The following is a 24,702-nucleotide window of genomic DNA, read 5'->3' on the forward strand; positions in this document are numbered from 1 at the left end:
ACCCTGTCATATCTATTCAGCTCCCTCCTCCTCCTCCACCACCACCACCACCACCACCTCCTCCTCCTCCTCCTCCTCATCATCATCATCATCATCATCATCATCATCATCATCTTCAACCATTCTCCCTGCCCCCCCTGCCCCAACTTCCTCCTTCGCTCACATCTCCCCCTCTTCCTCTCCCACTTCCGCTTTCTCCTTTCCACCCTCCTCCTCCTCCTCCTCTCTCCTCCCATTATCCTCTAGAAAGCTCACCCAGGAAGGCCTCGAAGACGGCCCAGCTCAGTACCTGGGGATGATGTAAGGGCACAGGACGGAGGGAGCACAGAGGGGACGAGGACGAGGACGAAGTAGAAGTTGGTTGAGGAGGAGGAGGAAGGGGGAGTGGGGGGGGGAGGTTGGGGGGTAGGGGTACAGGTTTGTCAAGCTTCTTGTCCAGCAGCATCTTGTTCTTGCGCAAGAACTGTAATGAATGCGAATTCAGCAAGTGGAAAGCATTGCATAGCTCAGCATGTTTTGAAAAGCAGGAGTGGTGTTGAAGCGGAAAGGGGGAAAGCGGCAGGGGAGGAGGAGGATGTGAGGAGAAGGGAGAAGGGGAAGGGAGGAGAGGAGGAGAGAAGGGAAGCCGAAGAAACAGGACAGCGAAGGAAGAGAAGCTGACGAAAGAGCTTGTCTCACCTCGGTCTTGAAGCTTCCATCAGCATCCCAGGTGAATCGAACTTCCAATCCTTTCGACAGCTTCTGCTTGTATCCTCCCTGCTGTGAATTCAGTGCTGCTGGAGGGAGTCTTTTCCTGTCCTCCTCCTCCTCCTCATCATCATCATCATCATCATCATCATCAACAACAACAACAACAAAATTCCTTCCTCTCCTCCTCATCATCATCATCCTCAACAACATCAACATTCCTTCCTCTTCTGCTCCTCTTCGCTGCTCCTCCTCCTCTTTGCTTTTCTTCACTTCTCTCCTCCTCCTCACCTTCTCCTTCCTCATACTACAACTCAACAGCACCAACAGATTCAATTCGCTCTCAGCACAGCATCTATTCATAACAACAATTGTGAACATGTCAGCCAGGCTTTCCACTGACCTGTTTCACCATCCAGTTGCGCCACAGCTCAAGGAAAGCAAGGTCGACGAAGCTTTTTCTTGCCATCTTCTCCTCAATCCTGAGTGAAGTCAAGGTGAGTGAGAGACAAGTATGTAATATCTCGTTGATATGTGGAGACGGATGTTAAGAATGAGAATGAGAATGAGAATTGAGTTTGGGATTGAAGGAAATTAGCCCAGTTGAAATGTGTTGTGTTGTTGATATTACGGGAGAAATCGTCATCATCGTGTCCACATCATCTCTCTCCCCAACTTTATCACCAACTCCATCTCCAAAATCATGATCATGATCATTTATATCATGATCATTTACTCCAGCATCATCATCATCATCATCATCATCATCTCCATCATCATCATCATCATCATCATCATCATCATCATCATCTCCATCATCATCATCATCATTCAACACGTCCTTCCACATCAGACTCAAGAGGACACATCAACCTGTCGTTGATCAACTCGGTGAAGCGATGAGAGTCGTTCTCAGTGGCAAGCACTATCCTCTATCACCAGAGACATCAGCGTCTTCCACTCTTCAACTTTCATCCTCACAATCACTCTCTTCATCTTCACTTCCTCGTCCATGAGAACCTTCGCACACAAGGCTCAACGAAACGTTCGTGACAACTCAAACCCAACAAACCTCGTAGGCTGCTTGCTTCTCGTTCCGCTTTCCCTTCCCTCCTCCCTTTGCCTTCACTGCCGCTGCCATGGAATCAGCTTCTCCCATTCAACACAGCAGCCGTTGCGAGCTCTCACCCTTTGCAGCAGTTGCGTCCACATACAACCCGACCGCGTACTCGTTTATCTTCTTCCATGGCTGCAAAATTCCTTCAGCGGAAAACTCCACCTCCTCCTCCTCGTCCTCGTCCTCGTCCGCCTCCTCCTCCGCGTCCTCGCCCTCGCCCTCCTCCCCATGCTGTACACTACTATCCTCTTCTCCGTCTCGACCCTCCTCCTCCTCTCACACCTTCCACCACGGCCGTCTTGACACGCAACCAGCTTGAGAAACATCATCGTCACTGCAGTACTGGAACAAGACTCAGCGGCATACCTGAGATCAGCCTCATGTTTGTTTCTTTGTCATTCTTGCCGCTGTCAAGTATGACAGGGAACTTGATCCCTGTCTCCTTCTCCACAGCATTCCTGCAAACTTGGGCTCAACTTCAACATTCACATCTGAATCATCTTCTTTCACCGCTCTGAACTCTTCTTCTTGGCATCGGCAACGAACATCACATTTGTTTCTTCACTCTGTGAAAAAAACAGCGCAAAGAAACCTCAATCAGACAACATAACAGCAACCAGAACAAATTTGCATCATGTACAACCACATAGCATGTCTGTCTCCAAACTAGAGATTTACAACCAAAAACAGAAACAATTGCACATCTGCACAACAGCAGAGCAAAACAAAACATCTCTGCTCAGAGAATACCACTCACCGGACTGTGACCTCCCCCTCCGTTCCAACTCCCAAACCATCCCCTTCCTCCTGCTCGACGCTCTCATCTCCGAGCCTCTACACGCCTTCATCCACTCACCTCCCATTCCACCTCCTCCCCCAGGGCCCCAGACGTCCACAGCTACGGAGGTCCTGAAATCGGGTCAGGTGCAGCATAGCGAGCAATAGCCAGAGTGACCGGAGGATGGGGAGGAGGAAAGGGAGGAGGTCAGTGAAGAGGAGGGGAAAGGGACGTTTAAGAGGAGGGGGGGTTCTGAAGGTAGGAGGAGCAAGGTGCTGCGGTGAAGCAACGGGCATGGCGGGAACTTTGGGCATGCGAAAGGCTCACTTGCTCTGGGATGGTTTGGATATCATTGCAGCGCTCAAGCCTTGAAAGGAGAGGTTAGCAACAGGCGATGCCAGTGGATGCTTGCCCTTCAGCCATCATGCCAAGAACAAGAGTTTTCTCCCTCACCTCGTAGACCCATCATGGGGGAGGGCGTGAAAGCGGCACATCCTACATGTTCTGAGTCAGATCACTGGGTCCTCGAGCTGTACAGGGAGAAAGAGGAGAGCACCTGAACAGTGAAGGATGGCAATGAGCGCGGCGGAGAGGATCGGCGTTGAGCCCATGTTGGTTTTCAACATGGATGAGCTGATCTCCTACCAAAGTTCCGTCAGTTCATGATTGCCTTCATGTTCCATGTGAGATAAGACCATGCACGATCTCTACATTATCTTCTGTACGATAAGATAAGAACCTATCTGATCGATATGGAATCTTTGTAAGGTGCAAGCCTGCATGGATTCCTTCTTCAGCAACGTAAATGCTCTCTCTCTATTCTTTTCTTCCTGTACTTCAAGCATCATGTGTATGCGATCCTTCTGCTTGTTGTCATCCTGCACCTCGTTTTCATCCTAATCTTCCTCCATCTTCTTCTGCTTCTCCCCGTCCACCTCGCCTTCCCCTCTCCCCTCCTCCTCGTCCGTTCTAGCCCATGGCGCGGCCGCATGCAGATCCTAAAAACAATCTGGCCAGGGGGCGATATTGTTGGAAACTCTCAAATATTCTCAACTACATTTCAAAACTTTCTACGAAAATTAATATCTACTTTCATATTTTGTAACTATCAGCCCAATTGTGGATAAATCTGAATGGCCCCTATGAATCTGACCCAACACCCCTACCCCTCCTGTTTCAAAATATGACTCTACCCTACCCGTACTGATTACATGAATTGTCAGGTCCAAATACCGGTATCTGAACACCCCCACACCTGACCTACCTACTACCTACAAGTCTAGTCACAACTCAGCCTTCAGTAGAACTTGTCCGGGCCCGGCCGCGAGTCAACGGTCCCGAGTCCGACGGTCCGCGCCGTCGCGCGCCGGCCACGCACCGTGGCCCACCGGTGCCGCTGTGTGCGGGCCGGGGCCGGGCAGCAGCCGGGAATCCCGGGGGGGTGAGGCGGTGGACTCAGTAAACTTCGGCGAAGTCTGGCCGGGCACGGTGCCCGGAGGCTGAGTCAACTTGCAGGCCCGGGCTTTCTTTACTCAAAATTAAGTTAAAAATCAGAACGAGGACAATCAGGAGAGGCGAGGAGGCTTGACCCTGACACTGTCGCACAGGCCAAACGGCGAGAAGAGAAAAGACAGCGAGAACCAAACCCAATCCTGCCGACTGCTGTCCCCCAAACTTAACGGATACCTTCACTTAACTGCGCGCAGGACAAGTCCCCCGCGCGGCAATGCCAGCGATGTCGCGGCCTCAGAGACAGTCACTGTCTCTGAGGCGGTGCCGGGTGATACTAACATCATCAGCCTCCGTCTCATGAAATGCCCGGGGCCGCAGCGGGCCATCACTGACTCCTTTTGAACCGTTCCGACAATACTATGATAGTGAAGCGATGATGGCCCTCCTCAAGGCGTGCAGAGCAAGACTGAGGAGATGACTGTCTCACACAGCATCATCGCCGCCGGCGTTGTTGAAAGTTGAAGCCGCTCACTTGACAAGAAAGCAAGCGGGGCCCGTCCCAGCTCGGTTATGATGGTAAAGAAGCTGCTGCCCGACATCAGATCACCCAGGCTTGCTGTGTGTGCGTGCGAACATACAAACTCTCCAAGCTCCTCTGCTTCTCTTTATTTACAGGCTATCGCTACAATCAGCTGAGGTACAGCAGCTATGTCTCATTCCGAGCACAACAAGATTTCAACAGCCTTGGGCTTGCAGTGGCTCTAGTGTACACGCTTGCTCGTGGCCTGCTGCTACTTGATGCCGACTCTTGCCACCTTGAAGGTCTGCCCGAAGTATGGCCGCAGCATCTTCATCTTGTCGAAGCCGCAGAGCTTTGCCGACGATCGCTGACGCCTTGGCTGTCTCGGCATCTGGCTCGGAGCCTCCTCGTCGAGCTCATCCTCCTCCTCAAGAAACCAGCATGCAACGTCCCCGACGAGGCGGGCAAACGCCGCTATCACGGCCATGGCCACTAGCAGCCGCCGGCATGATCGCTCGCGGGCTTGGAGAGCAAGGTCCCTGGGGGCAGGCTGAAGGTCTGAGAGAGGAAGGTGCCAGTCGTGGGAGGACGTGTTCATGGTAGCAGATACTCGCTTTCCTTGTCGCGGCAGGGAGCAGGGCAGGTTATATGCTGACAGCAGGCAAAGATGACGGTCGCGTGAGATACACTTGTCACGCTCCCAGCTGACAGTGAAGCATGTGGTAAGTATGACAGTGAAGCAGGTGGCAAGTATTTACCTCATGACCACAATACAAATGTTACATGTCACGTGATCTTTTCGGTGGGGCTCGCCGCAGCTGCCCGCTCAACTGGAGTATGTTCAATAAATGCTGACAGGCAGTCACGAGGTAATGCACACTAGGAGCGTGACAAGTGTATCTCACGCGACCGTCATCTTTGCCTGCTGTCAGCATATAACCTGCCCTGCTCCCTGCCGCGACAAGGAAAGCGAGTATCTGCTACCATGAACACGTCCTCCCACGACTGGCAACGTCCTCTCTCAGACCCTCAGCCTGCCCCCAGGGACCTTGCTCTCCAAGCCCGCGAGCGATCATGGCGGCGGCTGCTAGTGGCCATGGCCGTGATAGCGGCGTTTGCCCGCCTCGTCGGGGACGTTGCATGCTGGTTTCTTGAGGAGGAGGATGAGCTCGACGAGGAGGCTCCGAGCCAGATGCCGAGACAGCCAAGGCGTCAGCGATCGTCGGCAAAGCTCTGCGGCTTCGACAAGATGAAGATGCTGCGGCCATACTTCGGGCAGACCTTCAAGGTGTCAAGAGTCGGCATCAAGTAGACAGCAGGCCACGAGCAAGCGTGTACACTAGAGCCACTGCAAGCCCAAGGCTGTTGAAATCTTGTTGTGCTCGGAATGAGACATAGCTGCTGTACCTCAGCTGATTGTAGCGATAGCCCTAGAGCCTGTAAATAAAGAGAAGACACAGCAAGTGTAGCACCAGTCGGCTCACTGATGTTTGTCTGTCACTGTGACCCAACCCAAGTCAAGGGTGCGCATGGGAGGTACCTGGTACAGGAAGCGAAAGGGAGCATGTCTCATCGTAGAGCTCCGCGGGGCCGAGGGATATCAGAGCTCTGGCAGTTTGCTCAAAACTTCTAAAACTAAAAGCTCAAAACTTCTAGAACTTCATCTTCAGCCCAACCTTGGCGGAGCGCAGATATCCATAGGACGGCCTCTGATCAAGAGGCTTCGATCGAACTACTCATCATCGATCAAAGTTCTTATCATTCACCGAAGTTCTCATCATCAATCGCCGAACATTCTTCGTCTCAATCACATCAATTTCAACTCTCCAAAAAGTCTCCCATCCCCACATCAATTACTTCTGAGCATGAATCCCCGCCAACTTGTCTGACTCGTTGGAAGACTTCACGAAAATCGGCTCTGCCCTTTATCATGGCGTTGTGTTTTTTCATGATTTCATGATGGAAGAGCAAGAGAGCAAAGACAGCATGCTTTGCAGGAAATTGTAAAGCATCATAACGTCCTCAAGAAAAGAATAAAATCTACTCTTTTCACATGCGTGTCTGCAGGCACGACAAGCAGAGCAAGAAGGATCGGGACAAAAGGAGGACGGCAAAATTCCTTTCCCCACTTCTCCTGTTCCCGACTCTGAAAGACCGAAGGCTACCGGTCCGATAACCAGGCATCAGATGCTAACAGTAGGGGAATGTTACTAGAGTCCTTTCTCCCCCTCAGTTTAAGGTTGAGTCGCTCAGCCTGTGACAATCGAGCTGCCAGCCGCGTCACCCTAACAACTTCCTCGACACCCTCCGGTGGTAAATATGCTGATTCAAGCGGCGAAGCTCTTCAAGAGCCTGTGATCAAAGCTTCCGAAAGCCTGAGCTCGCAAGCCGCTGAGCTATCATCGGTCTTGTTGAGTAGTCATTCGGGCTCTTCTGGGGTGGGTGTAGCAGACATGTGACCGCATCTGGCCCAGGATCTCTCTCGTCAGGTCAAGGCCTCCCTGTCCTTGGCTGCCATCATTGCAACTGCGTTCCGATATGCGTCTCACTCCTTCGGCGGCGGCCACAGCATCGTCGCAGGCATGACGCGGGGATCTTGTCCTGCGCGCACTTAGTGATCAATAAGTTTGCCGACCCTCATCGCTGCCCAGACTCCTCAACTCTCTACTTCTCAGCCTTCTGCTCCAACCGCAATCACATGCAACCAGGTCGTGGATGCTTGACCTCGACGAGAGTACTCAGTGTTTCCATCATGTCATTAGTATGGAGAGGATTCGAAAACCGACCTAGACCCTAAAATCCACATGCTGGCTTATTGTTCTACATCTTGATTTGCAAAGCAGCTTAATCATGGTCCCGGTAGATGGTAATGCCTCCCCACTTTTGAAGTAAGCAATGAAGGTCCAATGGAGGACTGTCGGGGTTGGGTTCCAGGTCAGATATACTCTCCTGTAGCGATTGCTGCGGCCACTGTAACATCTTCGCAAGAAGACGGAGATACGCAACGTCAAAGCGCTTGCACTGGGCAGCTGGTAGTCAGTCGCTGCCGAGCCTGCTCTGTGACTCCAGCTCGGGGAACTACTCGAGCGTGAGTATGAATCCGAAAATGATGACTGCTCCCCCAGTAGCTGAGCTCGCATGCAACCACCGGTCCTAAGCCTAGCTATTCCATCCGATTGGAGGGTGGGGTGTCGCGGACTGCCCTTTCGAGTGGGACGTGACTCACACTTGTCAGTTTGAAAAACCGTTGAGCTTGACTCCGCAGATGACAGTAAAAGGAGTGATTTCGGATTCAAAATGTCATATTCGAATCACGTACCTTTTCCCAAGTTCCGAAGAAAAAAATCATGAAATGGGGGGTACCGAATAGCCTCCGAGGTTTCCTTCCGCAGTTCGGCCACCCGGTGACCGGTCCGATAATCCAACTTGATAACAAGTAGCCCCGGCCACCGGTCCTATAACAAGTAGCCCACCGGTCTGACAACTAGTAGCCCACCGGTCCTTGGACGGTACTCTCGAGTCGAGTCCCGGACTCGACAAGGGCCAGGAAGCCTGAGGAGACGGTTGAGCCCTTCCACGTGGTCAGGGCTCTTGCCGGCCCTTCCGCCGGTCAGTCCTGCCAGTAGTCACGGTCCGAGCCTACGTACCCTACTTGACTAAGTCCACTGTAAAATCAAACAATAACAGTAGTAATAATGGTACAGATTACTACACAACCCTGCCGATCATTCCCCCAAAAACTTGGGGAATGTCGCCGCCAACTCAGCGAGATGCCACTAGCCGCGGCCGGGCCTACAACCCCTCGCCTTCCACCCCACCCGCCCCCCCCAGGTCGTAGTCAATACTACCAGTCAATGTCTTTGGACCCTACCCCCGCCTCCGCTCAAAAGTTGGCAGGACCTGATCCTCCATGTGGTCAGGGCTCTTGCGCGGGGGTGGGGTGTCGCGGCCGGTCGAGGGGTGGCGGGGGGTTGACAGCGAGTCGACCTCGTAAAGAAAGAAATCAGGCACTGCGGCACTTGGAAAAAAAATATGCTATTTGTAAAACAAGACAGGTTCACTACCGTCCCTCTCCGCTGACCAGCTGCCAGCCCCTGCTTCCTCTCCCTCCCTCCGCAGCTCCTGCTATGTCCCCGTCTCTACCCCTCCTCCTCCCTCCCTTCCTCCTTGACGACCTCTCCTTCCACCCCTCCTTCCTCCTCCCCATCGACCCCGTCGACGTCCCAGACCCCTCCGCTACTACCTGTGATGACCGCTGCCTGTCGCCTTGCAGTGTGCTGCCCCTGCCCCTCCTCTTCCCTGACCCTCCCTGCCCCGTCGCCTCTGCCCTTGACCTCTCCTCGTCCGACGACCCCTCCCTCGACGCCCTGCCGGATCCCGGACCTCCCGGCAGCTGGGGCTCGGAGACCAGCCGCTGGGACGCGGCGGCGCGGAGCAAGCACAGCTCGGCGTGTAGGGGCAGGAGCCGGCTGACCGCGCAGGAGAAGCTCGACATCGTCTGCCTCTACTACTCCGCCCCGGCCACGACCAATAATCGACGGACGATCCAGCAGCAGGACCTGTCGAGGATGTACTGCAAGAGCCGGGCGGCGATCAGCAAGGTGCTGAGGCCGGAGTACGCGAGGGGGGTCATGGCAACGGCTCAAGGGCTCATGGTCAAGAACCACAACGAGATCCTCGACAACATCGCACAGGAAGAGCGTCGCAAGCACAAGGCCTTGCGCCGAGGGCCAAGCGAGGTGACTGGCTGAGAGGTGCGAGGAGGTATTGCGATGCTGCTCAGGATCCGGACGTAGCGGATTCTGAGCCTGCACTGGCTGGGCAGTTGCCCGACCTCCGAGACAGCAGCGTGTCTGACGGGCTAGACCTGATGCACCTTGCTGGCAACTTCTTGTTATCATGCCGACAAGTGACTTGGAGGACGACTTGCCCGCCGATTGGTGGTGGGTCAGAGTGAAGAACTTGGAAGCACTGGCAAAATGGTATGCTTGAGGCGGCCGATTGACGCTAGCCTCCAAATGTCTAGATCCTAGTTCATTTGACATCAATCTGAGATTTACATACGTTTAGATCCAAAATATCACAAACAAACATGGCTCCATGACTCTTTCATGGGCGAAGTGGGTGGATGAGGCTCTTGCTGGTGTTCAACTTGGAATCAGTCAAGATCCCTGAATTGAACGACATTGAATCACAATCATGACATGAAAGGAATTTGCGGCAGGCAGCATTATGCAGATCTTACTGTTATTGGTAAGATGATGGTGAAGAGCCAGCACAACTATCCATGTCGACCCCCCTACATAACATCTCGAACAACACGCATGTTGTTCAAAACCTGTGTTTTGACCTTCTCCCTTGAATGAGAAGTCTTGATGAGACCATGATGCCTATGCAACGGTTTCTGAGTATCAAGTTGAGTACATTGAAAGAGTTTGGAAAGACTGAAGTCTTGCAAGTTGTATACATCTTGCAATTTCGGTCACAGCGGGCCTGCTCTAGAGTCAGAATGGAAATAAATAATAATAAACCATGAAAGGATAATTTTACTACTCTCCAGCAAGTATGTGACCAGCGACTCAAACAAGCAAGCGATCACCGGTCCTGATAAGACTGTGATCAGGGCTCGAGGGGGGGTGGGTGTCGCGGACTGGGGAAGCCCGTGACTCTCCGGAGCAGTACCAGGGGTACACGTCGAGTCGAGTCGGACTGGTGACTCAAAAAAGAAAAGTTTAATACCGTACACTACCCCTCCTGTTCTCCACTAGTGAACTATCACAGCTCCGCAACTCTCCGCCTGACAAGATGGAATGAAGACACCCCTGAAGGGGGGGTAGTGCGCGAGGTAGGCTGGTGCCGGGGGTACACAGCGAGTCGGACTCGTAATGAAAGTAAGCAGACGCTTATAACAAAAAGGTAGTCATCGGTCCTCCTTTAAAAATTAGAAGTTTACTACAGGTCGTAGTCATCCCGTGGGACCACTGCCGATTCCCAAGAGTGGGGGAATGTCGCTACCTCCTGCTGTCCCCTTGGCTTACAAGCTGCCAGCCCCTGCTCCCTCCCTCACCCGCTGAGCCCCTCCTCCTCTCCCTCCCTCCGCAGCTCCTGCTATGTCCCCGTCTCTACCCCTCCTCCTCCCTCCCTTCCTCCTTGACGACCTCTCCTTCCACCCCTCCTTCCTCCTCCCCATCGACCCCGTCGACATCCCAGACCCCTCCGCTACTACCTGTGATGACCGCTGCCTGTCGCCTTGCAGTGTGCTGCCCCTGCCCCTCCTCTTCCCTGACCCTCCCTGCCCCGTCGCCTCTGCCCTCGACCTCTCCTGGCCCGACGACCCCTCCCTCGACGCCCTGCCGGATCCCGGACCTCCCGGCAGCTGGGGCTCGGAGACCAGCCGTTGGGACGCGGCGGCGCGGAGCAAGCACAGCTCGGCGTGTAGGGGCAGGAGCCGGCTGACCGCGCAGGAGAAGCTCGACATCGTCTGCCTCTACTACTCCGCGCCGGCCACGACCAAGCACCGACGGACGATACGACAGCAGGACCTGTCGAGGATGTACGGGAAGAGCGGGCCAGCGATCAGCAAGGTGCTGAGGCCGGAGTACGCGAGGGGGGTCATGGCGACGGCTCAAGGGCTCATGGTCAAGAACCGCAACGAGATCCTTCACAACATCGCGGAGGAGCGTCTCAAGGAGGAGACCCAGCAGACAATCACAACACTCAAGGTCATGCGCCGAGGGCCAGGGAGAGCGACTGGCTGAGCGATGGAGCTCTGGGTGGCCGCCTGCATCGAAGACGACGGCGCTTACAAGCAGCCAGCCACTGCTCCCTCCCTCAACCGCTGAGCCCCTCTTTCTCTCTCCCTCCGCAGTCTCTACGCTTTTGCCTCCCTCCGTTCCTCCCTGAAGACCACTCCTTTGTTACGAAGCAGTTAAGACGAGTGTGCTGTTGTCGTTGTGAGAGCTTTGAAACTCTCAAGGTGGAGAGTTTTTTTCCCGCGTCTATCAATGGCCTTCTGAGACGAGGACGGTCTGTGCTGTGTGAGTATGCTACTCGAACTCTTTCTTTACTTCCCTTCTTGTGAGTCGAGAGATCAGACAGCAATAGCAGATTCACATCCTATCATTGGTAGCCTAAGGTTGGTTGTGTTGGAACTCAACACACGAAGAGACACACGATGAGTAGAATCCTGGACTTGACACCTAGGACAACAACCAGGCGCCGCTTGAAGCACGGGTGGGACGCCCGGCCGCCTTTCCCACACGAGGGATGCTTTTGAGAGATCGTTGATATCGAGGTTGAGTGTCGTAAGCAATGCGATCACGATGAGGAAGAAGAAAGAGCATCCACAAAATGTAGAAAGCAGCCACCATGTGGATTTCAGAGTCTAGATCATTTCAGATCTCAGACTGTAGGGTTTGTATCAACGTTGTTGATTGTAGGGGTCTTTTATGATGATGAAACGTTGAGAGGAGCATCCATCCCCGGCATATGCAAACCAGCTGGCACATACATGCTTGAAGGCTCTCGTTGGCATGCCAGCAGACGAGTCAGGGTGGCACCTTTGCGGAAGGTTCTGTAAGGAACATCTCCAGCAACATAGATGATCTAACATACAAAGAAAGCCACACAGACAAACCATGCTTCGATCTATGAAACCCATGCCGAGAAAGATCCGTCATTTCCTTGACGAGATGACGGAGATACGCAACGTCAAAGCGCTTGCACTGGGCAGCTGGTAGTCAGTCGCTGCCGAGCCTGCTCTGTGACTCCAGCTCGGGGAACTACTCGAGCGTGAGTATGAATCCGAAAATGATGACTGCTCCCCCAGTGGCTGAGCTCGCATGCAACCACCGGTCCTAAGCCTAGCTATTCCATCCGATTGGAGGGTGGGGTGTCGCGGACTGCCCTTTCGAGTGGGACGTGACTCACACTTGTCAGTTTGAAAAACCGTTGAGCTTGACTCCGCAGATGACGGTAAAAGGAGTGATTTCGGATTCAAAATGTCATATTCAAATCACGTACCTTTTCCCAAGTTCCGAAGAAAAAAATCATGAAATGGGGGGTACCGAATAGCCTTCAAGCCTTCGAGGTTTGCCCACCGGTCCTATACCAAGAAGCCCACCGGTCCTATAACCAGCCTCTGCAGCCCCCGGACTTGATGATCGACTTCTCGGGACGGACCTGGCCGGGGCCCCTTCTGCCTCAATGCTCGCCGAGTCCGGTGGCCCCGAGGCCGGGGAGATTGAGGGCGTACTACTTGTAGCTCTTCAAGAGCTGAGACCGATTGATGACTCGTAGCTCTTCAAGGGCCAGGAAGCCTGAGGAGACGGTTGAGCCCTTCCATGTGGTCAGGGCTCTTGCCGGCCCTTCCGCCGGTCAGTCCTGCCAGTAGTCACGGTCCGAGCCTACGTACCCTACTTGACTAAGTCCACTGTAAAATCAAACAATAACAGTAGTAATAATGGTACAGATTACTACACAACCCTGCCGATCATTCCCCCAAAAACTTGGGGAATGTCGCCGCCAACTCAGCGAGATGCCGCCAGCCGCGGCCGGGCCTACAACCCCTTGCCTTCCACCCCACCCCCCAGGTCGTAGTCAATACTACCAGTCAATGTCTCTGGACCCCACCCCCGCCTCCGGCGCTCAAAAGTTGGCAGGACCTGATCCTCCATGTGGTCAGGGCTCTTGCGCGGGGGTGGGGTGTCGCGGCCGGTCGAGGGGTGGCGGGGGGTTGACAGCGAGTCGACCTCGTAAAGAAAGAAATCAGGCACTGCGGCACTTGGAAAAAAATTATTGTTTTCTCGATACTTTGAGTAAAACAAGACAGGTTCACTACCGTCCCTCTCCGCTGACCAGCTGCCAGCCCCTGCTCCTCTCCCTCCCTCCGCAGCTCCTGCTATGTCCCCGTCTCTACCCCTCCTCCTCCCTCCCTTCCTCCTTGACGACCTCTCCTTCCACCCCTCCTTCCTCCTCCCCATCGACCCCGTCGACATCCCAGACCCCTCCGCTACTACCTGTGATGACCGCTGCCTGTCGCCTTGCAGTGTGCTGCCCCTGCCCCTCCTCTTCCCTGACCCTTCCTGCCCCGTCGCCTCTGCCCTCGACCTCTCCTGGTCCGACGACCCCTCCCTCGACGCCCTGCCGGATCCCGGACCTCCCGGCAGCTGGGGCTCGGAGACCAGCCGCTGGGACGCGGCGGCGCGGAGCAAGCACAGCTCGGCGTGTAGGGGCAGGAGCCGGCTGACCGCGCAGGAGAAGCTCGACATCGTCTGCCTCTACTACTCCGCCCCGGCCGCGACCAATAATCGACGGACAATCCAGCAGCAGGACTTGTCGAGGAAGTACTGCAAGAGCCGGGCGGCGATCTGCAAGGTGCTGAGGCCGGAGTACGCGAGGGGGGTCATGGCGACGGCTCAAGGGCTCATGGTCAAGAACCACAACGAGATCCTCGACAACATCGCACAGGAAGAGCGTCGCAAGCACAAGGCCTTGCGCCGAGGGCCATGCGAGGCGACTGGCTGAGAGGTGCGAGGAGGTATTGTGATGCTGCTCAGGGTCCGGACGTAGCGGATACTGCACTGGCTGGGCAGTTGCCCGACCTCCGAGACAGCAGCGTGTCTGATGGGCTAGACCTGATGCACCTTGCTGGCAACTTCTTGTCATCATGCCTGATCAATGCCGACAGGCATCAGAGCGGGATGAAGGGGCTCGACTTGCTAGGTGCTCGCGCGGGGCGATTTGGAGGACGACTTGCCCGCCGATTGGTGGTGGGCCCGAGTGAAGAACTTGGAAGCACTGGCAAAATAGTATGCGTGAGGCGGCCGATTGACGCTAGCCTCCAAATGTCTAGATCCTAGTTCATTTGACATCAATCCGAGATTTACATACGTTTAGATCCAAAATATCACAAACAAACATGGCTCCATGACTCTTTCATGGGCGAAGTGGGTGGATGAGGGTCTTGCTGGTGTTCAACTTGGAATCAGTCAAGATCCCTGAATAGTCTTCATCAAGAGATGTGAACGACATTGATTCACAATCATGACATGAAAGGTATTTGCGGCAGGCCGGGCAGCATATGTAGATCTTACTGTTATTGGTAAGATGATGTTGAAGAGCCAGCACAACTATCCATGTCGACCCCCCTACATAACCGTGATCCGATCTCGAATCACACGCCGCATGTTGTTCAAAACCTGTGTTTTGACCTTCAGGCTCCCTTGAATGAGAAGTCTTGATGAGACCATGATGCCTATGCAACGGTTTCTGAGTATCATGTTGAGTACATTGAAAGTGTTTGGAAAGACTACTCTCCTGATTGTCCTTGTACTAATTTTTAACTTAATTTTGAGTGAAAAGTTGTATACATCTTGCAATTTCGGTCACAGCGGGCCTGCTCTAGAGTCAGCCCGATTCCTTGTCACTGAGACTCCCGGGAGGCACCATCGGAGTCGATCCCCGGCCCGCCGCCCCGACCCGCCGGCCCCACGAAAGTGAAATAAATAATAATAAACCATGAAAGGATAATTTTACTACTCTCCAGCAAGTATGTGACCAGCGACTCAAACAAGCAAGCGATCACCGGTCCTGATAACAGTGATCAGGGCTCGAGGGGGGGTGGGTGTCGCGGACTGGGGAAGCCCGTGACTCTCCGGAGCAGTACCAGGGGTACACGTCGAGTCGAGTCGGACTGGTGACTCAAAAAAGAAAAGTTTAATACCGTCCACTACCCCTCCTGTTCTCCACTAGTGAACTATCACAGCCCACCGGTCCAGTCTCCCTCAGTGGGGGAATGTCGCTACCATGTTGTCTTTTCGGTCCGCGACTCTCCGCCTGACAAGATGGAATGAAGACACCCCTGAAGAGGGGGGTAGTGCGCGAGGTAGGCTGGTGGCGGGGGGTACACAGCGAGTCGGACTCGTAAAGAAAGTAAGCAGACGCTTATAACAAAAAGGTAGTCATCGGTCCTCCTTTAAAAATTAGAAGTTTACTACAGGTCGTAGTCATCCCGTGGAACCACTGCCGATTCCCAAGAGTGGGGGAATGTCGCTAACTCCTGCTGTCCCCTTGGCTTACAAGCTGCCAGCCCCTGCTCCCTCCCTCACCCGCTGAGCCCCTCCTCCTATCCCTCCCTCCGCAGCTCCTGCTATGTCCCCGTCTCTACCCCTCCTCCTCCCTCCCTTCCTCCTTGACGACCTCTCCTTCCACCCCTCCTTCCTCCTCCCCATCGACCCCGTCGACATCCCAGACCCCTCCGCTACTACCTGTGATGACCGCTGCCTGTCGCCTTGCAGTGTGCTGCCCCTGCCCCTCCTCTTCCCTGACCCTCCCTGCCCCGTCGCCTCTGCCCTCGACCTCTCCTGGCCCGACGACCCCTCCCTCGACGCCCTGCCGGATCCCGGACCTCCCGGCAGCTGGGGCCCGGAGACCAGCCGCTGGGACGCGGCGGCGCGGAGCAAGCACAGCTCGGCGTGCAGGGGCAGGAGCCGGCTGACCGCGCAGGAGAAGCTCGACATCGTCTGCCTCTACTACTCCGCGCCGGCCACGACCAAGCACCGACGGACGATACGACAGCAGGACCTGTCGAGGATGTACGGGAAGAGCGGGCCAGCGATCAGCAAGGTGCTGAGGCCGGAGTACGCGAGGGGGGTCATGGCAACGGCTCAAGGGCTCATGGTCAAGAACCGCAACGAGATCCTTCACAACATCGCGGAGGAGCGTCTCAAGGAGGAGACCCAGCAGACAATCACAACACTCAAGGTCATGCGCCGAGGGCCAGGGAGAGCGACTGGCTGAGCGATGGAGCTCTGGGTGGCCGCCTGCATCGAAGACGACGGCGCTTACATGCAGCCAGCCACTGCTCCCTCCCTCAACCGCTGAGCCCCTCTTTCTCTCTCCCTCCGCAGTCTCTACGCTTTTGCCTCCCTCCGTTCCTCCCTGAAGACCACTCCTTTGTTACGAAGCAGTTAAGACGAGTGTGCTGTTGTCGTTGTAAGAGCTTTGAAACTCTCAAGGTGGAGAGTTTTTTTCCCGCGTCTATCAATGGCCTTCTGAGACGAGGACGGTCTGTGCTGTGTGAGTATGCTACTCGAACTCTTTCTCTACTTCCCTTCTTGTGAGTCGAGAGATCAGACAGCAATAGCAGATTCACATCCTATCATTGGTAGCCTAAGGTTGGTTGTGTTGGAACTCAACACACGAAGAGACACACGATGAGTAGAATCCTGGACTTGACACCTAGGACAACAACCAGGCGCCGCTTGAAGCACGGGTGGGACGCCCGGCCGCCTTTCCCACACGAGGGATGCTTTTGAGAGATCGTTGATATCGAGGTTGTGTCTCGTAAGCAATGCGATCACGATGAGGAAGAAGAAAGAGCATCCACAAAATGTAGAAAGCAGCCACCATGTGGATTTCAGAGTCTAGATCATTTCAGATCTCAGACCGTAGGGTTTGTATCAACGTTGTTGATTGTAGGGGTCTTTTATGATGATGAAACGTTGAGAGGAGCATCCATCCCCGGCATATGCAAACCAGCTGGCACATACATGCTTGAAGGCTCTCGTTGGCATGCCAGCAGACGAGTCAGGGTGGCACCTTTGCGGAAGGTTCTGTAAGGAACATCTCCAGCAACATAGATGATCTAACATACAAAGAAAGCCACACAGACAAACCATGCTTCGATCTATGAAACCCATGCCGAGAAAGATCCGTCACTTCCTTGACGAGATGACGGAGATACGCAACGTCAAAGCGCTTGCACTGGGCAGCTAGTAGTCAGTCGCTGCCGAGCCTGCTCTGTGACTCCAGCTCAGGGAACTACTCGAGCGTGAGTATGAATCCGAAAATGATGACTGCTCCCCCAGTGGCTGAGCTCGCATGCAACCACCGGTCCTATGCCTAGCTATTCCATCCGATTGGAGGGTGGGGTGTCGCGGACTGCCCTTCCGAGTGGGACGTGACTCACACTTGTCAGTTTGAAAAACCGTTGAGCTTGACTCCGAAGATGACGGTAAAAGGAGTGATTTCGGGTTCAATGTCATATTCAAATCACGTACCTTTTCCCAAGTTCCGAAGAAAAAAATCATGAAATGGGGGGTACCGAATAGCCTTCAAGCCTTCGAGGTTTGCCCACCGGTCCTATACCAAGAAGCCCACCGGTCCTATAACCAGCCTCTGCAGCCCCCGGACTTGATGATCGACTTCTCGGGACGGACCTGGCCGGGGCCCCTTCTGCCTCAATGCTCGCCGAGTCCGGTGGCCCCGAGGCCGGGGAGATTGAGGGTGTACTACTTGTAGCTCTTCAAGAGCTGAGACCGATTGATGACTCGTAGCTCTTCAAGGGCCAGGAAGCCTGAGGAGACGGTTGAGCCCTTCCATGTGGTCAGGGCTCTTGCCGGCCCTTCCGCCGGTCAGTCCTGCCAGTAGTCACGGTCCGAGCCTACGTACCCTACTTGACTAAGTCCACTGTAAAATCAAACAATAACAGTAGTAATAATGGTACAGATTACTACACAACCCTGCCGATCATTCCCCCAAAAACTTGGGGAATGTCGCCGCCAACTCAGCGAGATGCCGCCAGCCGCGGCCGGGCCTACAACCCCTCGCCTTCCACCCCACCCCCCAGGTCGTAGTCAATACTACCAGTCAATGTCTCTGGACCCTACCCCCGCCTCCGGCGCTCAAAAGTTGGCAGGACCTGATCCTCCATGTGGTCAGGGCTCTTGCGCGGGGGTGGGGTGTCGCGGACCGGTCGAGGGGTGGCGGGGGGTTGACAGCGAGTCGACCTCGTAAAGAAAGAAATCAGGCACTGCGGCACTTGGAAAAAAATTATTGTTTTCTCGATACTTTGAGTAAAACAAGACAGGTTCACTACCGTCCCTCTCCGCTGACCAGCTGCCAGCCCCTGCTTCCTCTCCCTCCCTCCGCAGCTCCTGCTATGTCCCCGTCTCTACCCCTCCTCCTCCCTCCCTTCCTCCTTGACGACCTCTCCTTCCACCCCTCCTTCCTCCTCCCCATCGACCCCGTCGACATCCCAGACCCCTCCGCTACTACCTGTGATGACCGCTGCCTGTCGCCTTGCAGTGTGCTGCCCCTGCCCCTCCTCTTCCCTGACCCTCCCTGCCCCGTCGCCTCTGCCCTCGACCTCTCCTGGTCCGACGACCCCTCCCTCGACGCCCTGCCGGATCCCGGACCTCCCGGCAGCTGGGGCCCGGAGACCAGCCGCTGGGACGCGGCGGCGCGGAGCAAGCACAGCTCGGCGTGCAGGGGCAGGAGCCGGCTGACCGCGCAGGAGAAGCTCGACATCGTCTGCCTCTACTACTCCGCCCCGGCCGCGACCAATAATCGACGGACAATCCAGCAGCAGGACCTGTCGAGGAAGTACTGCAAGAGCCGGGCGGCGATCTGCAAGGTGCTGAGGCCGGAGTACGCGAGGGGGGTCATGGCGACGGCTCAAGGGCTCATGGTCAAGAACCACAACGAGATCCTCGACAACATCGCACAGGAAGAGCGTCGCAAGCACAAGGCCTTGCGCCGAGGGCCAAGCGAGGCGACTGGCTGAGAGGTGCGAGGAGGTATTGTGATGCTGCTCAGGGTCCGGACGTAGCGGATACTGCACTGGCTGGGCAGTTGCCCGACCTCCGAGACAGCAGCGTGTCTGACGGGCTAGACCTGATGCACCTTGCTGGCAACTTCTTGTCATCATGCCTGATCAATGCCGACAGGCATCAGAGCGGGATGAAGGGGCTCGACTTGCTAAGTGCTCGCGCGGGGCGATTTGGAGGACGACTTGCCCGCCGATTGGTGGTGGGCCAGAGTGAAGAACTTGGAAGCACTGGCAAAATAGTATGCGTGAGGCGGCCGATTGACGCTAGCCTCCAAATGTCTAGATCCTAGTTCATTTGACATCAATCCGAGATTTACATACGTTTAGATCCAAAATATCACAAACAAACATGGCTCCATGACTCTTTCATGGGCGAAGTGGGTGGATGAGGCTCTTGCTGGTGTTCAACTTGGAATCAGTCAAGATCCCTGAATTGAACGACATTGATTTACAATCATGACATAAAAGGTATTTGCGGCAGGCAGCATTATGCAGATCTTACTGTTATTGGTAAGGTGATGTTGAAGAGCCAGCACAACTATCCATGTCGACCCCCCTACATAACATCTCGAACAACACGCATGTTGTTCAAAACCTGTGTTCTGACCTTCTCCCTTGAATGAGAAGTCTTGATGAGACCATGATGCCTATGCAACGGTTTCTGAGTATCAAGTTGAGTACATTGAAAGAGTTTGGAGAGACTACTCTCCTGATTGTCCTCGTACTGATTTGTAACTTAACTTTGAGTAAAAAGTTGTATACATCGGCAGTCACTTTCGGTCACAGCGGGCCTGCTCTAGACGGTCAGCCCGATTCCTTGGCACTGAGACTTTCGGGAGGCACCATCGGAGTCGATCCCCGGCCCGCCGGCCCCACGAAAGTGAAATAAATAACTAAGGCACTTACTTTAGTCAAAGTTAAGTTAAAAATCAGTACGGCTTGACCCTGACACTGTCGCACAGAAATAAAATAATAATTAACCATGAAAGGATAATTTTACTCCTCTCCAGCAAGTATGTGACCAGCACCTCAAACAAGCAAGCGATCACCGGTCCTGATAAGACTGTGATCAGGGCTCTAGGGGGGTGGGGTGTCGCGGACTGGGGAAGCCCGTGACTCTCCGGAGCAGTACCAGGGGTACACGTCGAGTCCGCAACTCTCCACCCCCCAAGACCCCTTGAGTACTGACTGTACAACTTATGGAATGAGGACACCCCTGAACTTATGGAATGAGGACACCACTGAAGGGGGGGTAGTGGGGGAGGTAGGGTGGTGGCGGGGGGTACACAGCGAGTCGGACTCGTAAAGAAAGTAAGCAGACGCTTATAACAAAAAGGTAGTCATCGGTCCTCCTTTAAAAATCAGAAGTTTACTACCGTCCCCCACCCCACCCCACCCCTCCGGCCCGATGACATGTCATCCCGTGGGACCACTGCCGATTCCCAAGAGTGGGGGAATGTCGCTACCTCCTGCTGTCCCCTTGGCTTACAAGCTGCCAGCCCCTGCTCCCTCCCTCACCCGCTGAGCCCCTCCTCCTCTCCCTCCCTCCGCAGCTCTGCTATGTCCCGTCTCTGCCCTTCCTCCTCCCTCCCTTCTCCTTGACGACCTCTCTTTCCACCCTCTTTCCTCCTCCCCATCGACCCCGTCGACATCCCAGACCCCTCCGCTACTACCTGTGATGACCGCTGCCTGTCGCCTTGCAGTGTGCTGCCCCTGCCCCTCCTCTTCCCTGACCCTCCCTGCCCCGTCGCCTCTGCCCTCGACCTCTCCTGGCCCGACGACCCCTCCCTCGACGCCCTGCCGGATCCCGGACCTCCCGGCAGCTGGGGCTTGGAGACCAGCCGCTGGGACGCGGCGGCGCGGAGCAAGCACAGCTCGGCGTGCAGGGGCAGGAGCCGGCTGACCGCGCAGGAGAAGCTCGACATCGTCTGCCTCTACTACTCCGCCCCGGCCACGACCAAGCACCGACGGACGATACGACAGCAGGACCTGTCCAGGATGTACGGGAAGAGCGGGCCAGCGATCAGCAAGGTGCTGAGGCCGGAGTACGCGAGGGGGGTCATGGCGACGGCTCAAGGGCTCATGGTCAAGAACCGCAACGAGATCCTCCACAACATCGCGGAGGAGCGTCTCAAGGAGGAGACCCAGCAGACCATCACAACACTCAAGGTCATGCGCCGAGGGCCAGGGAGAGCGACTGGCTGAGCGATGGAGCTCTGGGTGGCCGCCTGCATCGAAGACGACGGCGCGTACAAGCAGCCAGCCACTGCTCCCTCCCTCACCCGCTGAGCCCCTCTTCCTCTCTCCCTCCGCAGTCTCTACGCTTTCTCCTCCCTCCCTTCCTCCCTGAAGACCACTCCTTTGTTCCGAAGCAGTTAAGACGAGTGTGCTGTTGTCGTTGTAAGAGCATTCAAACTCTCAAGGTGGAGAGTTTTTTTCCCGCGTCTATCAATGGCCTTCTGAGACGAGGACGGTCTGTGCTGTGTGAGTATGCTACTCGAACTCTTTCTCTACTTCCCTTCTTGTGAGTCGAGAGATCAGACAGCAACAGCAGATTCATATCCTATCATTGGTAGCCTAAGGTTGGTTGTGTTGGAACTCAACACGCAAAGAGACACACGATGAGTAGAATCCTGGACTTGACACCTAGGACAACAACCAGGCGCCGCTTGAAGCACGGGTGGGACGCCCGGCCGCCTTTCCCACACGAGGGATGCTTTTGAGAGATCGTTGATATCGAGGTTGTGTCTCGTAAGCAATGCGATCACGATGAGGAAAAAGAAAGAGCATCCACAAAATGTAGAAAGCAGCCACCATGTGGATTTCAGAGCCTAGATCATTTCAGATCTCAGACTGTAGGGTTTGTATCAACGTTGTTGATTGTAGGGGTCTTTTATGATGATGAAACGTTGAGAGGAGCATCCATCCCCGGCATATGCAAACCAGCTGGCACATACATGCTTGGAGGCTCTCGTTGGCATGCCAGCAGACGAGTCAGGGTGGCACCTTTGCGAGAGGTTCTGTAAGGAACATGTCCAGCAACATAGCTGATGTAACATACAAAGAAAGCCACACAAACCATGCTTCGATCATTGAAACCCATGCCGAGAAAGATCCGTCACTTCCTTGACGAGATGACGGAGATTCGCAACGTCAATGCGCTTGCACTGGGCAGCTAGTAGTCAGTCGCTGCCGAGCCTGCTCTGTGACTCCAGCTCAGGGAACTACTCGAGCGTGAGTATGAATCCGAAAATGATGACTGCTCCCCCAGTGGCCGAGCTCGCATGCAACCACCGGTCCTATGCCTAGCTATTCCATCCGATTGGAGGGTGGGGTGTCGCGGACTGCCCTTCCGAGTGGGACGTGACTCACACTTGTCAGTTTGAAAAACCGTTGAGCTTGACTCCGAAGATGACGGTAAAAGGAGTGATTTCGGGTTCAATGTCATATTCGAATCACGTACCTTTTCCCAAGTTCCGAAGAAAAAAATCATGAAATGGGGGGTACCGAATAGCCTTCAAGCCTTCGAGGTTTGCCCACCGGTCCTATACCAAGAAGCCCACCGGTCCTATAACCAGCCTCTGCAGCCCCCGGACTTGATGATCGACTTCTCGGGACGGACCTGGCCGGGGCCCCTTCTGCCTCAACGCTCTCCGAGTCCAGTGGCCCCGGGGCCAGGAAGATCAAGGGCGTACTACTTGTAGCTCTTCAAGAGCTGAGACCGATTGATGACTCGTAGCTCTTCAAGGGCCAGGAAGCCGGAGGAGACGGTTGAGCCCTCCCACGTGGCCAAGGTCTCTTGCCGGCCCTTCCGCCGGTCAGTCCTGCCAGTAGTCACGGTCCGAGCCTACGTACCCTACTTGACTAAGTCCAGTAAAATCAAACAATAACAGTAGTAATAATGGTACAGATTACTACACAACCCTGCCGATCATTCCCCCAAAAACTGGGGGAATGTCGCCGCCAACTCAGCGAGATGCCGCCAGCCGCGGCCGGGCCTACAACCCCTTGCCTTCCACCCCACCCCCCAGGTCGTAGTCAATACTACCAGTCAATGTCTCTGGACCCTACCCCCGCCCCCGCTCAAAAGTTGGCAGGACCTGATCCTCCATGTGGTCAGGGCTCTTGCGCGGGGGTGGGGTGTCGCGGACCGGTCGAGGGGTGGCGGGGGGTTGACAGCGAGTCGACCTCGTAAAGAAAGAAATCAGGCACTGCGGCACTTGGAAAAAAATATGCTATGTGTAAAACAAGACAGGTTCACTACCGTCCCTCTCCGCTGACCAGCTGCCAGCCCCTGCTTCCTCTCCCTCCCTCCGCAGCTCCTGCTATGTCCCCGTCTCTACCCCTCCTCCTCCCTCCCTTCCTCCTTGACGACCTCTCCTTCCACCCCTCCTTCCTCCTCCCCATCGACCCCGTCGACATCCCAGACCCCTCCGCTACTACCTGTGATGACCGCTGCCTGTCGCCTTGCAGTGTGCTGCCCCTGCCCCTCCTCTTCCCTGACCCTCCCTGCCCCGTCGCCTCTGCCCTTGACCTCTCCTCGTCCGACGACCCCTCCCTCGACGCCCTGCCGGATCCCGGACCTCCCGGCAGCTGGGGCCCGGAGACCAGCCGCTGGGACGCGGCGGCGCGGAGCAAGCACAGCTCGGCGTGCAGGGGCATGAGCCGGCTGACCGCGCAGGAGAAGCTCGACATCGTCTGCCTCTACTACTCCGCCCCGGCCGCGACCAAGCACCGACGGACAATCCAGCAGCAGGACCTGTCGAGGAAGTACTGCAAGAGCCGGGCGGCGATCTGCAAGGTGCTGAGGCCGGAGTACGCGAGGGGGGTCATGGCGACGGCTCAAGGGCTCATGGTCAAGAACCACAACGAGATCCTCGACAACATCGCACAGGAAGAGCGTCGCAAGCACAAGGCCTTGCGCCGAGGGCCAAGCGAGGCGACTGGCTGAGAGGTGCGAGGAGGTATTGTGATGCTGCTCAGAATCCGGACGTAGCGGATTCTGCACTGGCTGGGCAGGCGCCCGACCTCCGAGACAGCAGCGTGTCGGACGGGCTAGACCTGATGCACCTTGCTGGCAACTTCTTGTCATCATGCCGACAAGTGACTTGGAGGACGACTTGCCCGCCGATTGGTGGTGGGCCCGAGTGAAGAACTTGGAAGCACTGGCAAAATAGTATGCGTGAGGCGGCCGATTGACGCTAGCCTCCAAATGTCTAGATCCTAGTTCATTTGACATCAATCCGAGATTTACATACGTTTAGATCCAAAATATCACAAACAAACATGGCTCCATGACTCTTTCATGGGCGAAGTGGGTGGATGAGGCTCTTGCTGGTGTTCAACTTGGAATCAGTCAAGATCCCTGAATAGTCTTCATCAAGAGATGTGAACGACATTGATTTACAATCATGACATGAAAGGTATTTGCGGCAGGCAGCATATGTAGATCTTACTGTTATTGGTAAGATGATGTTGAAGAGCCAGCACAACTATCCATGTCGACCCCCCTACATAACATCCGATCAACACGCATG

At 55.1% G+C, this 24,702-nt stretch overlaps 10 protein-coding genes across 10 annotated transcripts; 8 read left to right on the plus strand and 2 right to left on the minus strand.

The window, feature by feature from the left end:
• Positions 1 to 235: 235 nt before the first annotated feature.
• GUITHDRAFT_120059 (hypothetical protein) lies at positions 236 to 3,280 on the minus strand (the record flags this gene model as incomplete). Its single annotated transcript, XM_005820652.1, has 17 exons — positions 236 to 289; positions 416 to 463; positions 679 to 756; positions 1,091 to 1,169; positions 1,561 to 1,619; positions 1,669 to 1,707; positions 1,760 to 1,821; positions 1,876 to 2,035; positions 2,087 to 2,118; positions 2,171 to 2,262; positions 2,315 to 2,370; positions 2,486 to 2,508; positions 2,562 to 2,713; positions 2,910 to 2,949; positions 3,036 to 3,086; positions 3,139 to 3,223; positions 3,278 to 3,280. 17 exons carry the CDS (start codon positions 3,278 to 3,280, stop codon positions 236 to 238), a joined length of 1,113 nt encoding a protein of 370 aa, XP_005820709.1.
• Positions 3,281 to 4,825: 1,545 nt separating this feature from the next.
• On the minus strand, positions 4,826 to 5,152 carry GUITHDRAFT_120060 (hypothetical protein; the record flags this gene model as incomplete). The annotated part of the gene is made up of 1 exon (XM_005820653.1): positions 4,826 to 5,152. The coding sequence occupies one exon, from the start codon at positions 5,150 to 5,152 to the stop codon at positions 4,826 to 4,828; it is 327 nt and encodes a 108-aa protein (XP_005820710.1).
• Positions 5,153 to 5,539: 387 nt separating this feature from the next.
• GUITHDRAFT_120061 (hypothetical protein) lies at positions 5,540 to 5,866 on the plus strand (the record flags this gene model as incomplete). The annotated part of the gene is made up of 1 exon (XM_005820654.1): positions 5,540 to 5,866. The coding sequence occupies one exon, from the start codon at positions 5,540 to 5,542 to the stop codon at positions 5,864 to 5,866; it is 327 nt and encodes a 108-aa protein (XP_005820711.1).
• A 3,256-nt stretch (positions 5,867 to 9,122) lies between these two features.
• GUITHDRAFT_120062 (hypothetical protein) lies at positions 9,123 to 9,511 on the plus strand (the record flags this gene model as incomplete). Its single annotated transcript, XM_005820655.1, has 2 exons — positions 9,123 to 9,293; positions 9,338 to 9,511. 2 exons carry the CDS (start codon positions 9,123 to 9,125, stop codon positions 9,509 to 9,511), a joined length of 345 nt encoding a protein of 114 aa, XP_005820712.1.
• A 1,153-nt stretch (positions 9,512 to 10,664) lies between these two features.
• Positions 10,665 to 11,312, plus strand: GUITHDRAFT_120063 (hypothetical protein; the record flags this gene model as incomplete). The annotated part of the gene is made up of 1 exon (XM_005820656.1): positions 10,665 to 11,312. One exon carries the CDS (start codon positions 10,665 to 10,667, stop codon positions 11,310 to 11,312), a length of 648 nt encoding a protein of 215 aa, XP_005820713.1.
• Positions 11,313 to 13,455: 2,143 nt separating this feature from the next.
• GUITHDRAFT_120064 (hypothetical protein) lies at positions 13,456 to 14,079 on the plus strand (the record flags this gene model as incomplete). The annotated part of the gene is made up of 1 exon (XM_005820657.1): positions 13,456 to 14,079. The coding sequence occupies one exon, from the start codon at positions 13,456 to 13,458 to the stop codon at positions 14,077 to 14,079; it is 624 nt and encodes a 207-aa protein (XP_005820714.1).
• Positions 14,080 to 15,705: 1,626 nt separating this feature from the next.
• On the plus strand, positions 15,706 to 16,353 carry GUITHDRAFT_120065 (hypothetical protein; the record flags this gene model as incomplete). The annotated part of the gene is made up of 1 exon (XM_005820658.1): positions 15,706 to 16,353. The coding sequence occupies one exon, from the start codon at positions 15,706 to 15,708 to the stop codon at positions 16,351 to 16,353; it is 648 nt and encodes a 215-aa protein (XP_005820715.1).
• A 2,143-nt stretch (positions 16,354 to 18,496) lies between these two features.
• Positions 18,497 to 19,120, plus strand: GUITHDRAFT_120066 (hypothetical protein; the record flags this gene model as incomplete). Its single annotated transcript, XM_005820659.1, has 1 exon — positions 18,497 to 19,120. One exon carries the CDS (start codon positions 18,497 to 18,499, stop codon positions 19,118 to 19,120), a length of 624 nt encoding a protein of 207 aa, XP_005820716.1.
• A 2,043-nt stretch (positions 19,121 to 21,163) lies between these two features.
• On the plus strand, positions 21,164 to 21,370 carry GUITHDRAFT_120067 (hypothetical protein; the record flags this gene model as incomplete). Its single annotated transcript, XM_005820660.1, has 1 exon — positions 21,164 to 21,370. One exon carries the CDS (start codon positions 21,164 to 21,166, stop codon positions 21,368 to 21,370), a length of 207 nt encoding a protein of 68 aa, XP_005820717.1.
• A 2,455-nt stretch (positions 21,371 to 23,825) lies between these two features.
• Positions 23,826 to 24,116, plus strand: GUITHDRAFT_120068 (hypothetical protein; the record flags this gene model as incomplete). Its single annotated transcript, XM_005820661.1, has 1 exon — positions 23,826 to 24,116. The coding sequence occupies one exon, from the start codon at positions 23,826 to 23,828 to the stop codon at positions 24,114 to 24,116; it is 291 nt and encodes a 96-aa protein (XP_005820718.1).
• Positions 24,117 to 24,702: the final 586 nt, after the last annotated feature.

The sequence above is a fragment of the Guillardia theta genome, assembly GCF_000315625.1.
Source record: "Guillardia theta CCMP2712 unplaced genomic scaffold GUITHscaffold_169, whole genome shotgun sequence".
Classification (NCBI taxonomy): Eukaryota; class Cryptophyceae; order Pyrenomonadales; family Geminigeraceae; genus Guillardia; species Guillardia theta.